At 36.5% G+C, this 23,905-nt stretch overlaps 1 protein-coding gene across 5 annotated transcripts in view; it reads left to right on the top strand.

The window, feature by feature from the left end:
• CSDE1 (cold shock domain containing E1) overlaps positions 1-23,905 on the top strand; it is a 45,265-nt gene that overhangs the window by 14,814 nt on the left and 6,546 nt on the right. For all 5 annotated transcript variants that reach the window (XM_070941585.1, XM_070941584.1, XM_070941583.1 and 2 more), the window contains 11 exons: positions 393-474; positions 1,702-1,830; positions 2,285-2,410; positions 2,602-2,814; positions 4,711-4,851; positions 4,951-5,109; positions 7,324-7,431; positions 7,950-8,125; positions 14,491-14,603; positions 20,388-20,507; positions 21,063-21,241. In XM_070941585.1, coding sequence (XP_070797686.1) covers positions 393-474; positions 1,702-1,830; positions 2,285-2,410; positions 2,602-2,814; positions 4,711-4,851; positions 4,951-5,109; positions 7,324-7,431; positions 7,950-8,125; positions 14,491-14,603; positions 20,388-20,507; positions 21,063-21,241 — 1,546 coding nt within the window. The remainder of the gene's footprint in view (positions 1-392; positions 475-1,701; positions 1,831-2,284; positions 2,411-2,601; positions 2,815-4,710; positions 4,852-4,950; positions 5,110-7,323; positions 7,432-7,949; positions 8,126-14,490; positions 14,604-20,387; positions 20,508-21,062; positions 21,242-23,905) is intronic.

Genomic DNA, 23,905 nt, shown 5'->3' with positions numbered 1-23,905 from the left:
GGGCAGCTTACAGTTTTAAAAGCATTAAAATAATAAAATATAAATATTTATAAATAAAAGTGGATTGTGGTTAGTTCTAATGGATTCACAAACTGAGAATAAAACAATATTTTGGGCTATCCCCCAAAACCTTCCAAAATGCAAGCATTTTATTTTAAATTTAGAATGCTTTTCTTAACCATACTATATAAGAGGTTATTTCATAATACTTTTGTTGATCTTTAAGATAAAGATTTCAATTAACAGCTGGATTTCCTTTTATAGATTATGTTATAACAAGAAAGTGTGTTTCTAAATGTGGATTTTGCATACAAAATTAAATATTCTCTATAGTTGGTAAGATAAGTGAGTTTTATTCATCTTTATATAATCTTAATTTACTTTTTTCCTAGTACTGGTGCTGTAAGTGCTCGGAATATTATGCTTTTGAAAAAGAAACAAGCTCGATGTCAAGGAGTAGTTTGTGCCATGAAGGTATGGAATGCTTTACTAAGTTTAGTTATATGTAATAGAATTAAATATGATGTTTGTACTTTCAGGATAAAGCCATAGACATTTGAAGAAAATCTTATTTTTTATTTTATCTCTTCTAAAGCTGTAAATCCTATGTATCCTTGCTTGGGAATCAGCCATATTGTATCCAAGAAAGCTTCCTTTATGCCTTTTACCATGCACCTTATAAAAAGTTACAGAGCAGGGGTTTCATACATGTAGCCCACTGGGTTCTTTTGTGCAGCCCATGAAGACTCAAAGGGTTTATGGCATTGCCAGATCAGAGATTGCATCAATGGTTATCCAGTATTTTACTTTTTTCATTGTATACATCATTTTAAATTAATAGTTAATATTAATTTAATAGTTCTCACATTTGTGCATGTGCATGAATAGGTAAAGGTAAAGATTACCCTCGCACATATGTGCTAGTTGTTCCTGACTCTAGGGGGCGGTGCTCATCTCCGTTTCAAAGCCGAGGAGCCAGCGCTGTCTGAAGACGTCTCCGTGGTCATGTGGCTGGCATGACTAAACGCCAAAGGCGCACGGAACACTTGTTACCTTCCCAACAAAGATGATCCCTATTTTTCTACTTGCATTTTTTATGTGCTTTCGAACTGATAGGTTGGCAGGAGCTGGGACAAGTAACGGGAGCTCACTCCATTACGTGGCACTAGGGATTTGAACCGCTGAACTGCCAACCTTTCGATCGACAAACTCAGCGTCTTAGCCACTGAGCCACCGCGTCCCTTTTGTGCATGAATATTGCCCATTGATTATTGCATTTTATGTAATGTAGCGCCAATGTTCATTGGAGTTTGAGACTCCAATGTTCTATATACATGTACATGTTCTGTAGCTGTAGATCTTTTTAAAACTCATTTTCTCTTTGATTACTACAGTAACTAATGACTACAATTGGAACCAGAATTGTCACTAAATGATGTGGTTGTTAAGTGAATTGTGCCTGATTTTACAATCTTTTTTGCCGAAGCCATTAAGCAAATTTTGATCACATAATCCTAGGGACATTGTGACAGTCATGTGCAAGGACCAATCACTAGTCATTTTTTTCATCTCTGTCATAACTTTGAATGGTTGTTAAAGGAATGGTCATAACTTGAGGACTACCTGTAGTGATTAGATCTATCAAGTAACTTAATGAACGTTTGAAGACATTTTGGCTAAATAACTGCAATCTTCCCTTAGGAAGCCTTTGGATTCATTGAGAGAGGTGATGTTGTAAAGGAGATATTCTTTCACTATAGTGAATTTAAAGGTGACCTAGAAGCCTTACAGCCTGGTGATGATGTGGAGTTCACAATCAAAGACAGAAATGTAAGAGTAAATTTCATACATTTAAATTACATTAAACGTAATACAATTAAAGATTAAACTTAATACAATTAATTGGTTTTATTTATTTACACACACACACACACACACACACACACACACACGTGACTTATTGCTAGACTTTTTATGCTTTGCATGAGGTTGATCATTTTTTTCGAATGATCTCAGTGAGAGCCAGTTAAATGTAATGGTTAAGCCACCAGGCTAGAAACCAGGAGGCTGAACAGAGGCTTTGAGTTTTAGTACTGCCTTAGGCATGAAAGCTGACTGTACCTCTGAATCACCTAATCACTCTCAGCCCAACCCACTTCACAGGGTTGTTTTAGTAGGGAAATTAGGGGGAAAGAGTGTTAGGTATGTTCACCACTTTGAATTATTTATAAAAACAAGAAAGGCAGGAAATAATAAAAATAAATAAATAATGTTCTTTTAATAGGGTAAAGAAGTTGCAACTGATGTAAGGCTTTTGCCTCAAGGAACTGTTATTTTTGAAGATATTAGCATTGAACACTTTGAGGGAACTGTAACGAAAGTAATTCCAAAAGTACCCAACAAAAATCAGGTAACAAACGCTTTTTAAATTTTCCCACTTTTATTCAGAATGCTGTAGCTCTAAATGTGTGTCATAAGGGACTGATAAACGTGGTAATAGTGACTTAGTGAATTATGCTTGCCATTTGGGAAAACGGAATAATTGAAAATGTAGGTTGAGTACAATCAGGATTATCTAAATTTCTTATGTGTTATAATTAGAATGACCCATTACCTGGACGCATAAAAGTTGATTTTGTGATTCCTAAAGAACTTCCATTTGGAGACAAAGATACAAAATCAAAAGTGACACTTTTGGAAGGTGACCACGTTAAATTCAACATTTCAACAGATCGGCGTGACAAATTGGAACGAGCCACTAATATTGAAGTTCTTCCCAATACTTTTCAAGTCACTAATGAGGCTAGAGAAATGGTAAGCACCTAATAAGAAATATGGCAGAATGAAGCTGGAATTGTAATGCATAATACCTTTTAGTTATGTGGGTTTGTATTACTAGGATTGTATCATGGTGCCAAATTTCTTATAGTGATCAGTGTAGTGATGGGGTCAGCACCTTATCAGTTCAGGGTGCTTTTATTCTTAGGAAAGTATCTTAGGAGGCAATGCTGTGCACTTAAGCAGAAGTTATAGTAAATTGAAGCATGGAGTTTATAAGTACCAATAAAGGAGAGTAGCTCAGGGTTGAAATGAGGGGTCCATGTTGCTCTCTGAGCTTGCTTGTTTTCTTGCGGCATTTCATTATACAAACTAGGTAACATCATCAGTAGCTGATCAGTAGTACTGATGATGTTACCTAATTTGGGTAATGAAACATCTGCAAGACAACAACCAAGCTCAGAGAGTACCAAGGAGTTTATAAGTGTCTAAACTGTAAATTAAAGCCTTGCTGTAAAATTTGTGTTTTACTTTGCATCCATTTAGAATAATAAGCATTCCATTACATGTCTTTGTCCTTTTTAATGGCTTTTCCTCCATCCATAATGGTTTTCTGTATGTGAGATGGATGTGTATTTTTCCTTTCTTATTTGCATGGGTGTATTCCTGAATTTAGTTCACTAGTCTTAACTGGGTTCTATAGGAAAAGCAGTGTAATTTGAAATAGCTGACCCTATATAGTTAGGGTTGAATTGAACATAGTATAAATGTGTGGCTACTGGAGAGTTGATATAGTGCACAGGTTAGGAGATTAGATTCAAATTCAGAAGTCTGCTTTGACACTTTTCTCTACCACATTCTGACTAAGTGTTATTAAGCAAAGTCCTTCTAGCCTCAGCTTAGATCTATTGTTGGGGTAATAAAACTGGCTTTCTTTGCAGGATTTTTGAAATTATTGGTAAAAATCTTCAAATGCACAGACCTGGGCATTTTATGGTCCATGAGCCATATCTGGTCCTTTTTTGCTGTCACTGTCTGGTCTGTGGTGGTTGGGGATGGGGATGGGGATGGGGATGGGAGGGCGGTGGCAGCCCTCCATAACTGTCCCAGGTTCTCATGTGTTCCCTTGGGAAAATTAATTGTCCACCCCTGTCCTAGGACATGATCATCCTAATTTGTTCATTTTCCTTCTTTCTAGTTAGCTGTGTATGCTTCATAACAAAAAGCTAGGGTTCAGTCACCAATCATTTTTATTTCCTAAGAATGCCTCTAGTCTCCAGAGACATTCTTAGAAATAAATACAGTGTTAGCCAAGGTGGTACAGTGGTTAGAGTGCAGTACTGCAGGATACTTCAGCTGACTGCTAGCTGCAGTTCGGCAGTTCAAATCTCACCAGTTTAAGGTTGACTCAGCCTTCCATCCTTCCGAGGTGGATAAAATGAGGACCCAGATTGTTAGGGGCAATATGCTCACTCTGTAAACTGCTTAAAGAGGGCTGTAAAAGCACTAAGAAGCGGTATATAAGTCTAAGTGCTATTGCTATTGCTATTGCTATAGGCTGTTAGTCTATTGACGATAAGAATATTTTTTAAAAATGCTTAAATTAGGAGCTAAATAAGGATACAAAAGATACTCTGCAGTATCATAATTAATGCCCTAAAGGTGCTTCCCCCCCCCTTTTTTTCTTTTTTTTTCTTTTCAGGATTTAGGGACATAATAGTGTTCATAGGCCTAAGCCTAAGCTTGCACAACTAAAAGTACAGGCTTGTTTATGTCACAGTTTTTATCCTAGCTGTTTAACTAAATCGTCTTTTTGCTTCACTTTCAGAATGAATTGATATTTTGCCAAACACCTTTATTACTACTCTATTGGATAGATATCCTCTAAGAATTCTTCATTCTAGTGATAACCAATATCTCTTGCTTTTATAGGGTGTAATTGCTGCAATGAGGGATGGCTTTGGTTTCATTAAATGTGTTGATAGAGATGCCCGCATGTTCTTTCACTTCAGTGAAATTTTAGATGGTAACCAGCTCCACATTTCAGATGAAGTGGAATTTACTGTTGTTCCTGTAAGTAGAATCATAATTATGTAGAATTTGGGACATTAAATTTAGGAAGCTTTAGGAAGCTTTGCTTCTTTGGGGTAATAACTTGCTTCTTCCATTCAGGATATGCTGTCTGCTCAAAGAAATCATGCTATAAGGATTAAAAAACTACCGAAGGGCACAGTTTCATTCCACACCCAATCAGATCATCGTTTTATTGGCACTATAGAAAAAGAAGCCACTTCTGTCAAATCCACTAGTCCAAATAAAGGCAAAGAAAAGGTAGCTCTGTTTTATTCCTTTTTCAAATCTGTATAATTGCCTTTCAGAAAAGATTTAATTGCATTTTATCCTTTATGCATAGAATTATGAATATTTGATGATATTGTCCCCACTATTACCACAAATCCAGGTAGTCTAATGCTTCTTTTTTTTTTTTTTTAATCAAATTTCTATACCGCCCTACTCCCGAAGGACTCAGGGTGGTGAACAGCCAAGATAAAATACAGATAATACAAATATTAAAAATCCCTTAAAATTATTAAATATTTTGGCCGAAACACAGATTAAAACACCCAATTTATAAAATCACGAATTAAACAATTTAAAAAATTTAAAAGAGGGGAATTAGGCCAGGCCAGCTTGCTGAAATAGAAAAGTTTTGAGAGCACAGCGAAACGTGCGCAGGTCCGGGATCTTCCGTATCTCTGGGGGGAGCTCATTCCAGATGGTAGGTGCCCCCACAGAGAAGGCTCTCCCCCTGGGGGCCGCCAGTCGACACTGTTTGGCCGACGGCACCCTGAGGAGCCCCTCTCTATGGGAGCGTACTGGTCGGTGAGAAGTTATTGGTAGCAGAAGGCGGTCTCGTAGATACCCCGGTCCGATGCCATTCTTGTTCATTGTAGCTTTCTGGTATATAGACATAGAAATTATGCTCGTCATAAATGCATATTACATCTAGTGAATGGCTTGATTGGTGGTGGTTGATGCTTCAAATCAGATCAGAATTCTTCCCTCCTTCCAAATTAATAAACCAAATAAAATAAGTTTAAGTGCATAGCTTGTGTTGTACTATAAATTATTCTGCAGTGTCATAAATAATATCCCAAATATTTTTTTTTTAAAGGAGGCAACTGGATTTTCTTGTTTTTTCTTTTGAAGACGTTTCACTTCTCATCCAAGAAGCTTCTTCAGCTCTGACCAGATAGTGGGGAATGGAAGGATTTATATTCCTTGCAGACAGCTGGACATTTGCATCCTTTTAGAGGGTCCTTGAAGCACTTGGAGGTTTATATGTGTCCTCTGGGTCACCTGAGTGCTCCTGGTTCCTACTCTGGTGACCCTGAGGACACAGATAAACCTGCTTCAAGGACCCTCTAAAAGGATGAAAATGTCCAGCTGTCTGCAAGGAATATAAATCTTTCCATTCCCCACTATCTGGTCAGAGCTGAAGAGACTTCTTGGATGAGAAGTGAAACGTCTTCAAAAAAAAAAGCAAAGTCCAGTTGCCTCCTAAAGATAGTGGGGGGGGGGGGGAGTACCTTTGGGGCAAGCATGACCTGGATGACTGAGAATCTCTACAGACTTTTATCATAATTAATGTGTCATAAATATTTGTTTAAACATTTTGTTGCCACAGAGAATTGAGACGAGCAAAGTGGAACAGAATTCTTAATTTCAGCCTCAGAATTTCAGGATAATTTTACCTCTGCCATAATGATATTTTTAATTTAAATAAATAAACCCATTTTTCATTTGATAATTTTCCTTTTCTAAGTGGATGCTTCATGGTTAGTTACTTGGTAGATACGCCTTATACCAGTTGCCAATATTACAGCGCAAGATCAAAAACATGGTGAAGCTCTTTGAGAAAGCTTTTAGTACCGGTAGTTAATTCCATTTAGGGCAAGGTAAAAAAGATTTAATGGCAAATTATTCCTTATCCAAGAATTGAAGCTCTTCTAACAATTAATGAATGCACAAAACTAAGTAATACAAATTATTTCCATGCTTTTAATTTGTATCGGGTACTGTAGGACTAATTTTTTTCATCCAATATAATATATTGAATTGTTATGCTGATTTTAGGGATGTTCCTATGTTGGAAATTTTTAAAGATAAACTGACTCGTTTAGAATTCTGTACATAAAAATGTTTCAGTTCATCATTTAGAATAAGATTTTGTTTTCATTGCAATTGTTTATGTAATGCTTTTGTTTTAGTTTAGTAAGGTTCTATTTATCAAAGAAAACTAGTATTTTCAGAAGCAGACTTTTTTAATGACCTGGATGATTAAGCTAAATCTACAATACATTTTCAATGTTAGTGTATTCTTGTTAGCAGTAAAGATACTGTACTTGTTAAAAAACGAAGATCATATAAAAATCCTGAATTGCATTTTTTGTCTTGGCACTGAATAGTTACGCCATTAAACCACTCTGGCCAAGTGGATGAATTGAAGAACAATATTTCTGACATTCTTGCTTCTCCTTTTAGGAACCTGAAGAGGGAATAATTGCTTATGATGATTGTGGTGAAAAGCTAACTATTCCCTATCAGGCTAAAGATGTGGAAGGATCTACTACTCCTCAGATAGGAGATAAGGTAATATATTAATAAGTAATTATTGGAATATTTTCTTGTAATTTGTTCTTTACAACTATTGCTAATGACTAATCAAGGCTATTTTAGTTGTATATATTTAAAATATTGGCAATGCTATGTTTCTTACGATTTTCACGTAATAGTTGAAATTATAAGACAGAGGCCCATATATATGTGTATATTAAGTGTAGATAAAAATTAGATTTTAGTAATATCTTCAAATTATATGAGATTCTTTAATGAAAAATTAAATTGTAAAAGTTGATCAGTATAAAAACACTTGTTTTGATAGCATTAAAGTAAGACAGTAGCCTCCTTTTCCTTGTTGATACTTTAATGATAAAATAAAAAGAAACCTTAAGTGTGGGAATAGTCAGGAAAGATCTAATAGGATCATATGCCATCTTATTTCAGAAGGCAGGAAATATATAGAGATAAGTTACCCCTAAAGTACATGTAGTCTGTCTAACCCTTCCAGAAAGCATTATTATTGTTAATAGATAAATTTTTTTGTACAGGTTGAATTTACAGTCTGTGAAGTAAAAAGAACTGGGTTGCAAACAGCTACTTCTGTTCGACTGCTTGGTAGAAACTATAGTTCAAAAAGACTTTTGGGATATGTTGCAACTCTCAAGGATAATTTTGGATTTATTGAAACAGCCAATCACGATAAGGAGATCTTCTTCCATTACAGGCAAGTGATACTAGTAAAGACTGATTACATTATGTGAAAATGTGGCATCTCTTACATAATCACAAAGAATCTCTTTATAAGACTATTGTTTTTTTAAAAAAACTACAATATTTCTTTTGAAAAATATATAACACTTGAAAGGAAAATGCACATGTTAGGAAAATAATGCAGTACGATTTGATGACAAAACTTTTACCAGTTATATATAGGGTGAATATTCACTAACATACAGTCAGGTCCAGAAATATTGGGACATCGACACAATTCTAACATCTTTGGCTCTATACCCCACCACAATGGAGTTGGAATGAAACAAACACAATGTGTGTTAACTGCAGACTGTCAGCTTTAATTTGAAGGTATGTACATCCAACTTAGGTGAACGGTGTAGGACTTACAGCAGTTTGCATATGTGCCTCCCACTTGTTAAGGGACCAAAAGTAATGGGACAGAATAATCATCATAAATCAAACTCTCCCTTCTTAATACATGGTTGCAAATCCTTTGCAGTCAATCACAGCCATAGACATCACCAGACGCTGGGTTTCATCCCTGGTGATGCTCTGCCAGGCCTCTATTGCAACTGTCTTCAGTTCCTGCTTGTTCTTGGGGCATTTTCCCTTCAGTTTTGTCTTCAGCAAGTGAAATGCATGCTCAATGGGATTCAGGTCAGGTGATTGACTTGGCCATTGCATAACATTCCATTTCTGTCCCTTCAAAAACTCTTTGGTTGCTTTTGCAGTATGCTTTGGGTCATTGTCCATCTGCACTGTGAAGCGCCGTCCAATGAGTTCTGCAGCATTTGGCTGAATGTGAGCAGATAATATTGCCCGAAACACTTCAGAATTCATCCTGCTGCTTTTGTCAGCAGTCACATCATCAATAAATACAAGAGAACCAGTTCCACTGGCAGCCATACATGCCCACGCCATGACACTACCACCACCATGCTTCACTGATGAGGTGGTATGCTTAGGATCATGAGCAGTTCCTTTCCTTCTCCATACTCTTCTCTTCCCATCACTCTGGTACAAGTTGATCTTGGTCTCATCTGTCCATAGGATCTTGTTCCAGAACTGTGAAGGCTTTGTTAGATGTTGTTTGGCAAACTCTAATCTGGCCTTCCTGTTTTTGAGGCTCACCAATGGTTTACATCTTGTGGTGAACCCTCTGTATTCACTCTGGTGAAGTCTTCTCTTGATTGTTGACTTTGACACACATACACCTACCTCCTGGAGAGTGTTCTTGATCTGGCCAACTGTTGTGAAGGGTGTTTTCTTCACCAGGGAAAGAATTCTTCGGTCATCCACCACACTTGTTTTCCGTGGTCTCCCAGGTCTTTTGGTGTTGCTGAGCTCACCGGTGCATTCCTTCTTTTTGAGAATGTTTCAAACAGTTGTTTTGGCCACGCCTAATGTTCTTGCTATCTCTCTGATGGGTTTGTTTTGTTTCTTCAGCCTAATGATGGCTTGCTTCACTGATAGTGACAGCTCTTTGGATCTCATCTTGAGAGTTGACAGCAACAGATTCCAAATGCAAATAGCACACTTGAAATAAACTCTGGGCCTTTTATCTGCACATTGTAATTGGGGTAATGAGGGAATATCACACACCTGGCCATGGAACAGCTGAGAAGCCAATTGTCCCATTACTTTTGGTCCCTTAACAAGTGGGAGGCACATATACAAACTGCTGTAAGTCCTACACCGTTCACCTGAGTTGGATGTACATACCCTCAAATTAAAGCTGACAATTTGCAGTTAACGCACATTGTGTTTGTTTCATTCCAACTCCATTGTGGTGGTGTATAGAGCCAAAGATGTTAGAATTGTGTTGATGTCCCAATATTTCTGGACCTGACTGTAATGCTCGTTGATTTATACTCATTGGATTATCCACAAATTTAGCCACAGATGATGTATCCAAAATTGTTGCTGCTTTATGCAGTGGTTTGTCTGTTCCTTTTTTAGTTAAAATTCAAGGTGCTGGTTGCCACCCTTAAAGCCCTTCATGGCTTGGGACCAGGTTATCTGAGGGACCGACTCCTGCTGGTCACATCTAGCCGACCCACCAGAGCAGGGAGGCAAGGAATGTTGCGGGTCCCATCCCCTAGGGCAGGAGTTCCCAACCTTTTCTATACCCTGCACCCCTAGAACGTTTCTGATGTATTATTGTAAATACCTGGTTCGAATTATGCATATACACTATAATTTTGAAACTTATAAACCCAAGTTTTCGCACCCCTTGGAATATTGCCTCGCACCCCCAGTTGGGAACCCCTGCCCTAGAGAGGGCCTTCTCCATGGTGGCTCCCTATCTCTGCAACATCATTCCCTCAGAGATTAGAATGGCCCTCACTCTAACACTCTTTGAAGGCGCTTAGGACCTGGTTCTGCCAGCAGGCCTAGGGAACGCAGAACGGGATGGAGCCCATTAAATGGCTCATGTGTTTATCACCGGGGCAGAGGGTTGCGGGTTATTTTATTATATTATTTTATTAATTTATTATATTCTCTCTTTTATTAGTTTTATTGTTTTTTATATGAGGTTTTTAAGCCTCTTTGAGTTGTCATGTGCGAATAGGCAGCAATATAAATTTCCTAAATTAAATTAAAATAAAAAAAAATAAAAAAACAAACCCTCTATTTTGTTTTTCCTAATGCTAATATTGGATTGGAATATTGATTTAAATAACTGCATATGTGCATTCTTCTGTGAAAAAGAAGCTTAAAACCAGGAGGTAATATGTGTGTCTCATTTCATCCCATATTAGGATTTTTCAAGTGTGTGTAACAGTTTAACATTGATGCGACTGAGTCCTAATATAGACAAAAATTGGTTAGATACTCTTTCCTGGTAGTCTGTAAATTTAAAAAATCACACAGGTTATATATAACATGTAATATATAGAAATATGATGGATGTCATGTAAAGCCTCATACATGGAGACATATTTGTTTATTTACTTATTTATTTATCATTTATATATCCACCAATCTCACCAAAGGGTGGCTCTGGGTAGCAAACAATAACCGGATAAATCCTGTATAAAAACAACAATATAAAAGATATAAAACACTTTAAAAATAAATATTGTAAAAATATACAAACCCTAAGTGAGGAGGGGATAATAGTAAAGAACTCAACAACGGAGTCAGTCTCTTAATTCCCTGGAATCCTCAGGCCTGATAACATCACCAGATATTGGATCTTCCAGAATGTCAAAAGGGATGGAGTTAATCTAATTTCTGGGGAAACAGTATTCCATAATGCAGGTGCCATGGCACAGAAAGCACATCTCAGGATTGACCAAATACAGGTTCCTAGCTGATGGTACCCACAGCATGCTTTTTCTGCCATATCTAATGAGATATAACCCTATATCTCATTAGATATGTACCCCGTACCCTGTATTTTTCTATCCATATGTCTTTCTCTGAGAGCTTAAGGGAAAGTATGTTGTATATTGTATTATTCTGATAGAAGCTTAATACTAACACATTGTGTGGAAGTCAGAATAAAAACTTGGAATTTGTTTTTGCCGCCTCCACCCTTAACAAACTACTCAGTGGCATTAACAAAGAATTTGTTTTTTTCTTCTGAAGCAATAAAAAAAACCAAAGTACCAGTATTTTATTTAATAAAATTCCCATTAGTATAGTGAATATAGAGTATTATGTGGTGTGACTGTACGTACCTTTAGATTTGAAGGGATAGATATATTTTGGAGTGTGCTCATGTAGCACCTGGCAACTCTTTGAACCAAGCACCTATTTTCACAGGATCGCTCTGCCTTGTGGAGGGCAGCTGAATAATCTTTGAAAAACATACAGCATTATGGAGTTGCTGTTAGTTGCTATATGAGCCTTTTATACTTTTAGGAATTGTTTCCCCTTCAAATCTGAAGCTTTGTAATGCCCTAGTATTTGATGTATTAGCTTAGTTCTGTAAAAAGCTGAATTGATTAATGAAAACATTGTAGCAAGAGAAAATAATACAAAAATTGCTTTCATGTTGAATTTAACATGTATAATCATAAAAAAAAGCACAGCCCATTGACATTTGTGACTTTTTCATCTTATTTCAACATACAAATACTTGATCTTCATTTGAACAATATTAACAAAGAGGATATAATATAACTAATTTCTTGAATTCAGTTACCCTGAGGTAAAATGAGTGGCCAATAAATAAATGCACTATTTACATTTTGTGGTCCATTGTGTAATTTAAATAAACATAAATGCAAATTTCACATGTGGGAAAAGTAAGTACACCCTAAATTTATCACTACCTCAAATACTTAAAATAAGAATCAGGTACACCAAATTCTGTGGAGATGATTAGACCAAGTGCAGATGATTAGATCAGTGTTAGGGGATTTGGGAGGGACAATGTAACTTAAAACCTCAGATATTCAGTTGATTTGTTCTTTATTATTGAAATGTGTGATATAACCATGCTAGATTGAAAGAACTCTCTGAAGCCTTCAGAAATAAGGTTATAGATACCTACAAGTCTGGGAAGGGATTTAAAGAAAGTTGAACACTAATCATTCCGTTGTCTGGAAGATCATTTATAAGTGGAAAAGATTTCAAACAATTGTTAACTTGGCCAGGACATCCCAGAAAATTCAACCCAAGAGCAAAATGCAAAATGCTGAAAGGAGTCCCTTTTATCACATGACCAATAGCCATTATTGCTATCTAAGTGCATGAGTCTACCATTAGAAAGTAGCTGCACAAATCAGATTGCATGGGTGGTGAGTCAGGAGGAAACCTTTGCTGCCCAGAAAGAACATCATGGCAAGAGTAAAAATTGCTATGAAAACCTGGTCCTAGGCAAAGACCTGGAATAATGTGCTTCTGGACTGATGAGGCAGAGTTATTTGGCCACTTTTGTTAAAAACAGCACTTCACCAGAACCTGATACAAAATGTAAAGCATGGTGGTGGAAATGTTACGGTTTATGGTTACTTAGCTGCATTAGTATCCAAGCAGCTCACCATCACAGAATTCACTATGAATTCTTCATTGTACCCAGACGGTACTTGAGGATAATGTGAGATCTTGTAAAATGATAGTGACCCTGAACATTCCAGTAAATCCACTAAGGAATGACTGGGAAAAAAAAAGACAAAAGAGGATCTAAATTCCACCAAGATGCTTGGGGTGACTTGAAATGGCCCGTGCATGCAAGAACATTTTTCAAGCTGAAAAATTCTGCTTGAAGCAATGGGAAAAAATTCCTTCCCGTTGATGTGAGAAACTGACAAACATTTATAAGATAAACTGCCTTGAGGGGGCAAATACCAAATATTGCTGTCAAGGGTGTACTTAACTTTTTTCATAAAAAGAAGCAGCATCTCTGCTAAATTGAGTTTGCCATTATTTATTCAACAACATGTTTTCATTTTTGTGTTTATGGCATCTTTATTTTGATATACTGTTTTCAATGAAGATAAAATACTGATATGTCCATTATAGGTTAAAAAAAGAAAAAAATTATATGGGGTATAATTACTTTTTCACATGATTGTATATGGTACATGTTAATATTTTTGAATAAGATACTGGAAATCTTCAAAGAAGAACTTTTTTAAGGTACTCGTCTCTAAATCCTATTTCTCTAAAATGTAAATTTATGTAGCAGTTAAACATTGCTCCCATGTAACACCGCTCCTGCGCGAGCTGCACTGGCTCCCGGTGGTCTTCCGGGTGCGCTTCAAGGTGTTGGTTATCACCTTTAAAGCGCTCCATGGCATAGGGCCTAGCTATCTCCGAGACCGCCTGCTGCTACCGATGACCTCCCATCGACCCGTGCGCTCCCACAGAGAGGGCCTCCTCAGGGTGCCATCAGCCAAACAATGTAGGCTGGTGGCCCCCAGGGGGAGGGCTTTCTCTGTGGGGGCTCCCACCCTCTGGAATCAGTTGCCCCCGGAGATAAGAAGAATCCAGGACCTCAATGCCTTCCGTCGTTCCCTGAAAACCTATCTTTTTCATCAAGCCGGGTTGGCTTAAGAAGAAATTTTTAAAATTTTTAAATTCTTTTAATTAGTCTGCGATTCTTAATTTTTTGGGCCAAATTTTATATATATTTTTAAATGTTTTAATATTTGTATTCTATGTTTTTTTATCTTGGCTGTACACCGCCCTGAGTCCTCAGGGAGAAGGGCGGTATATAAATTCGAAATTAAATTAAATTAAATTAAATTAAATTGATGCTTTCTGAGGGAACACCACTCTATAACCAAAATTTATGTGGTTGATTTCCACATTATGCTTTATATATTCAGTTGTTTTGCTGGAGGTAACATTTTAGATCATATTTATGCATATTCAAGATTTTTGTGTGATTGTTTTCAGTGAATTCTGTGGTGATATCGATAGCTTGGAACTTGGAGACATGGTTGAATACAGCTTATCGAAAGGCAAAGGAAACAAAGTCAGTGCAGAGAAAGTGAACAAGACACATGCAGGTGAAGTTCCCTCTTATTTTGCTTTTTGTTTTAAACAAACATTAGTCCTGGAAGGTTTATGGATGTCTTTTTCTGTGTAACTTTATTACATGCTAGTGACATAGATAATCCAGGAGCAGATAGAATCAATTAAACCATATTAGTATTTCTCAATATAGCACTTTACGTATTACAGCTCCAATAATCTAAAACAGGATGTAAAAAAATATTTGAATCCTTGTTGGATTTCAAATGCAGTCCTATGTTATGAGGATGGCATCAATAAAATCAAATCCAATGCCTAGATAAATTCTTTACATAGTAAACTATTTTTCTTCTCAGTAGATCTAACCAGGTTCTTTCTGATAACTTTGATCATTGTGGGCCAAGGTGATGCATAAGAAACCAAAGTTTTAGGTTTTTCTTTCATTCAGATACATTTGCTATGACATGATCCTGAAGTAAAAGCAATCAAGCAACACCTTAAAGTCATGGATATTCAGTCAGATCTGATGTCTCTTCTTAAAGATGTATTTTAAGTAGGTCTTGCACCTTTTCCACACCTGCCAGGTACTTAAATTACTGTTCCCAAACTTGGAGAGATCTAATCTTGACACATATCAGTACACTTATAGCAGCAGTTTTAGAGGGCACTCCATTTGAAACTAGAATATGCCCATGCAGAGAAAGAGACCCTTGAAGGTTCAGACATCTCTTAATATACTTTGTTTTATAATAGTAGCCACTATGAGTGAATAACTCCTACCTAACCAGATTTCCCAGTCATTCTGATCAGTTTTATTTACAATTGGTACTTTCAGACTCATGTTTCTATTTAATTGACAAATTTTTACATGTAATATATAAGATATGTGGCAGTTTGATTGGCATGCACAATTAATTTCTTAACTAATTAGTTTTATATATGCAGTGTGTTTTAAAGATTGGTCTTACCTATGTGAAGGGAAGCTCCATTTGACATGCTACATAGTTACTGTGAATTTTTCAGAGAAAAAAAATTGTTGAAGGAGAAAAAACAAAATAGCTCTTAGTAAATCTCTCAGAAGCTAGAAATGGCTCTTAGCCTGAAATATGTGTACACAACTCACATAACCTATGTAACCTATAGTAAATATAGTTGTCAAAAGGCCTTGATTTGATCCTTAGACTCCTCTATAGACCTGCTCCTATTTTCCTTGCAAGATTTATCCTTGTCATATTCAAGTCCAATGCAGTCTCTTTGTGTTCTTTTCTTTTGAACATATCTCCTTTTTCTACTTAGTTTTGCTTCTGAGGTCAATCCAGAGTGTTTTATCAAAGCCAAACAGGTCTATTTTTTATAATCTTCCTTATCTACCTCTTGTCTTAGGATGGATTATGTAAGAAGACCTGTCTTTATAGCTAATAGGTCTAGGATAATCGTACTTTGTCATATATTTCCAATAAATTAACATTCTGTTAATTTTTCTCCCCTTCTCCAATAATCATATCCTGTTCCCCCTTTAATTGCTATATGCTTAAAATTGTTGCAGAAATCCTATTACCCTTCTCACTTCTATTTTGGTTCTCTATCAGATCAGCCACTTAAACATTTTTGTCACTTTTTCCAGCCAGACAGTATCAAAGAGGCAATATTCTTCTTTCTACACAGGAGGAAATGTCTGTCTCTGTCTGCTGCTGCTACTCTTTTTTTTTTTTTGGTGGACTGACAAAAAAAAAAAAAACTTTTGCAAATTTATGATTATTAAGAGCTGCGGTGCTGCAATGGTTAGAATGCAGTACTGCAGGCTACTTCTGCTGGCAGCCAGCTGCCTACAATTTGGCAGTTTGAAACACTACGTTCAAGGTTGACTCAGCCTTCCATCCTTCCAAGGTCGGTAAAGTGAGGACCCAGATTGTTGGGGGCAATATGCTGACTCTAAACCGCTTAGGGCTGTGAAGTGGTATATAAGTCTAAATCCTATTGCTATTGCTTTTTTTTTTTTATTATTATTGAAAAAGTTTTCAAATACAATTTTTTCCCCCATTTTTCTCCCCCCCCTGACCCTCCCTCACCACCCATCCCCCCCTGTGACTTCTTCACAACAATCCCCTTACTCCCTCCTCTAAATACTGACCCTTACATGCTAATAATATTATTAATATTATTACTTCCCCCTTTTACCATACATTTCAACATAACATTATATAATAACTTCTAATTTAGCATAATAATATTATTATAACTCCCAATCTAGCAACAATCTGCCTTTTTTTCTCCTCCCCCATACTTATATATATAATATTTCAAAGCAGCCTTCCCCATAAATCTTAATTTAACATTTATTCAACTCTATCCATTTCGTCCACTCCCCTAAATATATCACTTAAACATCCCTTTTCTTAAACTAAACAATCAGTAAACTAACCTATTTCCACCCACTTTCCTAAAAAATTGCCATGCACAACAATTCTTAATATCTTTAATCTACTGCCCGCCCTGCTAAAAAAATATATTCCGTTATATAAAAAAAATCAATGACTTTAAATTTATAATCCATATAATATCTTCTTTGATGTCTTTCCACTGGATTGTTAAGTCCATCATCCATATTAGGGTAACATAGCATCCTGGTTGCAACAGTTTGTTCAAAATCCTCAGTCATCATCTGCCCCCATCAGTAATGAATATCCTCATATATATATAAAAAAGGAAAACAACCACCCGAGTGACATTATAATTATATTCCATATAGTATCTGTAATTGTGGCTTTCATCAGGATTATTAATTCCCATCCTCATAATGGGTAACAACCAGATCTTCTGCGTGCCCCAGCATAGCTCTCTTGCCTTATAGCTCAAGATAAATATAATACATTTATCAATAAAAAAAAGAAATCCGAAATAGATAATTCCAATCCAACAATTTAAGGCTCTTTTCACATCCCAAAGTTACGGCATTGCAGAGGTCTGTCACTCTCCTCAGGATAATGTTAACCAATACTTCGCCTCAACTATCTTTTCATATATTCATTCATTTTTTAAAAATAACTGGCTTCACTGTTGCTTAATTTAGAAATTTTTATTTTTGTGAGACCTATTTCTTTTTTTCTTTTCTTTTTGTGGGTTTGATCTCCATCCTAGTTTCCTTTCTACAAGTTGTATATCAACTGATCGGTTTTCATTCTGCTTTATGACTTGATCTTGTTGGTTTTGCTTTTGTATCTCATATTTCTTTTTTATCAATTGTGTATCAGCTAATTGGTTTCCATGCTTGTCTGTGACTTGATGAATCATCACATTAGAGTCCGATGCCACTTCTCTCATATTTGTAGATAATCCAGCTGAGGTGTCTAAAGAATCCAAAGGCAATTTGTCCACAGCAGCCTCTATAATTCGATGTTTTCCCTTTATTTCCAACTCCTTCTGCTTATCCTGTATTGTGCATAAAGATGTTAAGTTCATTTTCAAAATTTTTTGATAAAATTCTTCCGCTTTTTCAACAGTATTTAGTTGGTATCTTTCTCCTTGATATCTCAATATTATGCCAACTGGAGCATCCCACCTGAATAGAATATTTCTTTTTTTTATGCTCAGTCACTAGAAAACCAAATTTCTTTCTTTCCGATAACATCTTGGGCGGGAGCTCTTTGTAAATCCAAATCTTTCTTCCAAACAATTGCAAAGTAGAGTTGAAGGAATTTTGCACAATATTATTTCTTATTTCTTTATCTGTAAAATAAATCACCACATCTCTAGGCAATTGCCTTTGCTTTGCAGTCCAGGAATTTATTCTATAAACTCTATCGATCCTACAAAATACTTCCTCAGGTTGAACCTTTAAAATCCCAGCCAAAATTTCAGAAGATATTTTCCTTAAATCATCTCTGTTATTTTCCTGCAATCCTCTCAGTCTAATCGCATATTCAGTAAAGTTATATTGCATCATTAAAACTTCTCTTTCAATCCGTTGTTGTATGTTTTCTGCATTACAAGTCTTTTGATCAGCCTCCATTTTAGGTTTTTCTTCTGAGCTATTGTCTTGAGTATTTGTCAAATCATTTTCAATTTTTTGTATTCTATTGTCCAAATTGTCCTCAATTTCTTCCATTTTAGACTAATAAATTAGTATTTGCATCCAACTTGATCATAAATTCTGTAAAACCATTAGCCATTTTTATAATCTTTCGATCCAAAGTATCAAACTTTAATTGCACTAATTCTTTAATTTCCTGCTTAAATTTTTCAAAGTTCTGATTCACAATCTCATCCCTTCTTACAATCTCCTCCAAAAGAAATTCAATTATGTTAAAATCAGTTTTCTGAGACTGGAGATTTAGGACTTGTTCACGTAATTTATTAATGGGGGAATCCCCCCCCACTGCTTGTTTGTCCGGCTTTGTAAGTTTTAATGCCATGTTTCCACACAGACAAACTTTTTTAGAAAAGAAAAGAAAGGCAAAGAAGAAAAAAAAAACTTCTTTCCAACCAAGATCACTATCAGATCTCCAGGAAAAAGAGAACACAAAAGTAGAGCTTTATCTTCAATTGTAGCCAGAGGTATTTATTCCGCTACTTTGTATCTTAATAGAAAGCGGAAGGACTCTCCCTTTCAGCCCCTTCTCAAGCCTCGGCAGTCGCCATTTTTAAAAATTCTTTTTTCCTTTTCCTTTTCCTTCTTCAGTAACTGTTATAAAATAAATGAGATACTTGCGATTCAGGGTCACAGGTCCAGCTCACATCCTTTTTAATTAATCTGTTAAATTTGTAGGCTTGTTCTTGTCGCCTAGCTCTGCATAAGCAGAGGTCTCCCAAAGCCCGGAGCGGCGGCGAGGGAAATAGGGAGCTTCGTCTGCTTCGTCCCCAAAAGTAAAAAAACAACTTCTGGTTTGCTTCTCGCCGCCGCCAGACGATCCCTCGGGACCGCCAGTCCCATTGCCTGTAAAGAGCCGCCTTTATAACTGAAAGGCGGCTCGAAAAAACTCCATTTCCATGTGGAAATGGAGATAGAGCCGGCGGGGGCAGGTAGAGCTCTCTGAGCTATTGCTTTATTAGGAGGATGAAGATATCTGGATGAAATGGTGAACTATTCCTTTCCCAGCCATTCTAGCTGCAAACTTCTGATTTTCTATTGCAATAAGCTAGAGACCAACTCACTTGGAGATTGGGAGGAACCTCTTTGCTTAGGATATATTCATATATACCTTGTGTGTGTGTCTGTATATCTATATATGAGAAAATGAACATGAGATGTATTGCACTTCAAATCCAAAGTTTAAAAGTTGCTTTGAAATGGGCATCAGTATGTATGCCATACCTATTCAAGTTCTCTGAAGTAACTATATCTATGCAATTTAGTTATGTGTTGTATTTTTAAAAGTTAGTATGTTTTACTATAGTATATCCTGAATCTTCCCTGAATTATTCAACTTTTTAGTATAACCGAAGGCTCTGGTATTGTGAGAAAATTGGATATTTTTATCCCTTGAATTAAAAAGCAGTTTCTTCATAGTGAATTCTCTGTAGCGTAATATATTTGGTTACCAACCACAACTCGTTTTAGTAGTTATATACATACATAGTTATTTAACAAGCCAGTCAGGCAGTCAATTTCTGTTGCAACAGAAAATCAAACAAACAAAAGCAGGCACTACTCTTGAAAAAAAGTACTAATAAGCACATTCAACATAGATTTTAGTGGTTTTCTGAGTTATTTCATTATGTCAATAAGTTATAACAATGTAGTTTCTGCAAATTATACACACTGTTTTGCCAAACTTGGTAATTTTATTGCAGTAAATGGCGTAATTGGTCTTCTATTGCAGTAAATGGCATCACAGATGAAGCTGACCCAACTTGCTACACGGGTAAAGTTATTCGCCCTCTCAGGAGTGTAGATCCTAACCAAACGGAATACCAAGGAATGATTGAAGTCATGGAGGATGGTAAGTAATACATATCCTCACTGTACCTTTAATATGTTATTCTTGGTATGTATTAGGTAACTCTTTAGTCTAGAATTCATTTGCATGCTATTCTATAACAGTATAAATTCACAGAACTTAGTATTTATTTAGAATAGTGACCATTCGAAGTTACAACAGCACTGAAAAGTGACATCACTTTTTCACACTTACAGCTATTGCAGCATCTTCATGATCACATGATCAAAATTCAAAATTGCTTGGCAACTAACTCATATTAATGATAGTTTCACTGTCCTGGGGTTGTATGATCACCTTTTGCAACTTTCTGACCTGCAAAGTCAATGGGGAACCCAGATTCACTAAACAACTGTGTTACTAACTTAACAACTGCAGTGAATCATTTAACAACTGTAGCAAGAAAGGATGTAAAATGGAGCAAAATTCACTGAACAACTGTCTCACTTACCAACAGAAATTTTGGGCTCAATTGTGGTTGCAAACTGAGGACTCTCTGTATTAGCTACTTCTTTTTTTTAAATGAAAGCACATCTTTGATTTTGTGTGTTTTTCTAGGAGAAATGAAAGGTGAGGTCTATCCTTTTGGAATTGTTGGCATGGCAAATAAAGGGGACTGTCTGCAGAAAGGAGAGACCGTGAAATTCCAGCTTTGTGTCTTTGGTCAGAATGGACAAACAATGGCTTGCAACATAACAGTTTTCCGTAGAGCCACTGTAGAATGTGTGAAAGATCAGGTAAGAAGATAATTCTTTATGTGTTGCTTGTATATAAAAAAAATAAATTTCCAATTCGATGCATATATTCCCAAGAGAATATATATAGCTCAGCATTGAACTCTAGAGAATCCTTGGTATTCTTTGAGCTTGATAGACATTTCATTATCCAACTAGGTAAGATCAGTGCTAGTTGGTATGGGTTTTGCTCCCTATAATCAAATCAAAGCCAAACTGTTATTATTCAAAAGTTACTTGTTTAAGTGAATATTTTTTTAGGTATATTAGCCCTTGCTGAGGCCAGTGTTACCTAGCATATTTTAAGTGCTATCTGCTGGTTGTCGTTTTAATTTATAAAAATACTTATAGCTTACTTTGGCATCTAATTGCCACAATTAGATGACATTGTCAGATTATATTTACAACGCAATCCTATTCATGTCTCTTCAGAAGTAAGTGCCATTGTCTTCAATGGGGCTTACTCCCGGCAAAATGTCGTAGGATTGCAGTTTTAGTCTACTTAACTTAGTGAGATCCTTGTGTTGGATGCCTGTTGCAGAGAGATTTTATATTAGGCTCCAATTTAGTCAGCTTCATTCTCAAGTCTCCTCGTTCAGTGATATCCAATCGATTTCTTTTTTTCATTAGCAAATCATTTACAGCACTAAAGCCACATTCAGCTAACTATGAAGATGGGAATGGTAACAGCAGTTTTCTTGCAAAGTAGGTTGAATTTGGGTATTTCATCACAAAGCCATGCCAGAAAGAGGAAAATTTAAAAAAACATTCTTAACTTAATTTATGAATAATAAGATTGTCATGAACAAAGTGGGGGTAGTAGCCTATGACCCCACTACTTGCCCACTTGCTTTAAACCTGCAGCTTAGTGAGAAAAGGGTAGTTCAGTTTGGTAGTTCAGTAGGTGGAGGTGAGTCACACAGGCCTCGCAAGGCCTACGCATGCATGGCCCAGCCCCAGATTCTCTTAGAGGAAAAGTCTTGTAAAACAGGGCCTGGGAAAACACAGGTTAAAAATAACTGTAAATCTAACAATTTCTTAATTAAACCTGGGTACTGGTTCTGTATCCTCACTGCTGGGCTTCCTCCAGCAGCCATCCACTCTGTCTCCCCACAGAGCAGCTCTCCCTGCAACCACCCAGCAGCAAAGCCCACAGGAAAGAGAGAGAGAGACTGCCAGTCCCATGATTCTTAGTGGAAACAGTCTGATTGGCTGCCAGTTGCTCCCTCTTCCCTCCAGCTGGGATATCCTTTTCAGACTGGGCCCTGGGCACTTTAATAATAGGTAAATGAAGCACAGCTGTTTCATCACAAATATATAAGAACAATTAGTGGGCTTTCACAAATTCAGTTAAGAGCTCATTTTTGAATTGCCCCCATTAAAAATCAAATTACCCCCCTGTGGGGCGTGGGCCCATGTTGGGAACCACTGCTGTAGAGTCATATGTCTTTGCACATAGCCTGCCAAATTAGACCACAGTAATTGGAAGGACTTTATGATTCACTTAACTGGACTGCAAATCTTCAGTGATTCATTTAACAACTGTGGCAAAAAAAGTTGTAGAATGGGGCAAAACTCCCTTAACTACTACCTTAAGTTAAGAGCACTGCCTTTAATAAGAACTCTAAATTGATTTGTTCTATGATCCTTTTTTTTTTTTTTCTTTCTTGGCTGTTCATGGTATTTTTAAGAGGTTTCTGTGACCTCAAAGTTCTAATTAGAAAATTTGCTGCTTCAAAATCCAACTTTTATTTCCAAAGAGTATCTGAAAGAAAACCATTACTTGTGTGATTCTGAACTTTTCAATGCATATTTAAGGCATATTCTGGTATCTAAATGTTTTCCAAGGCTTTATTTCTACTCTATCAAATACTGTGGAGCATTTCATGAGTGCTGATTCCTTTACTGTTGATAGTTGATTCTAAAAAGCAGACACTGTCTAACTCTTCAGTATTAATGCTGTCATTTGCATTTTAGTTATCAGAATAGTCAGCATAGTGCAGATTATTGATGCTTCTTCCTGCAGTTTAAAGTCATACTTCTCTTCGTCCAATCCAGCTTCCCTCAGTATATTTTCAGGAATTAGGTTGAATAAATATAGAGAATACAACCTAGCCTCACTCTTTTGCTGACCTGTGCATAATGTCGCATTCAAATTGTTGCTTTCTGTCCTGTATATAGATTTTGCATAAAGAAAATGAATAGTCCAGGATTCAATTTTTTTCTTTTTTTTCCAGAATTTTAACATAACAAAGAAGTAACTTCCCTTCATCACAAGCATAAACAATTTTAGTAATTAACTCTTGTGGTTTACTCACAAGAAGCAGTTGCCTGGAGCAATTGTGGATAGTAATTCAAGTTATTATCAGAGAGCTGGTCTGCTTGTTGCTTCTCCATTGTGCTGTGTTAATCGGCTCTGATTTTTGCAGAGCCATCTTTAATATGCCATTTTTCTCCCAGGGTCCTAAAGACATTCCACAACCAGTCATGGTCAATATGAACAAACACCTTTTTTTAAATCAATAAAGCACATATTGATTGGGGGGGGTGTTCTTGGGGTATCTACTTGGGGTATCAGCGATTAATGCCTCCCATCGCTAAGGTTTTTCTAAAACCAGCATGACCATCTAGCATATCCCTTTCCATGTAGGACTCTAAATCTGTATT

This window comes from Pituophis catenifer, unplaced genomic scaffold (assembly GCF_029215685.1).
Source record: "Pituophis catenifer annectens isolate HBS135680 unplaced genomic scaffold, rPitCat1.0.hap2 SCAF_3, whole genome shotgun sequence".
Taxonomy (NCBI): Eukaryota; Metazoa; Chordata; class Lepidosauria; order Squamata; family Colubridae; genus Pituophis; species Pituophis catenifer.
The sequence above is the reverse complement of the archived record's forward strand: the minus strand, read 5'-3'. Positions and strand labels throughout refer to the sequence as shown.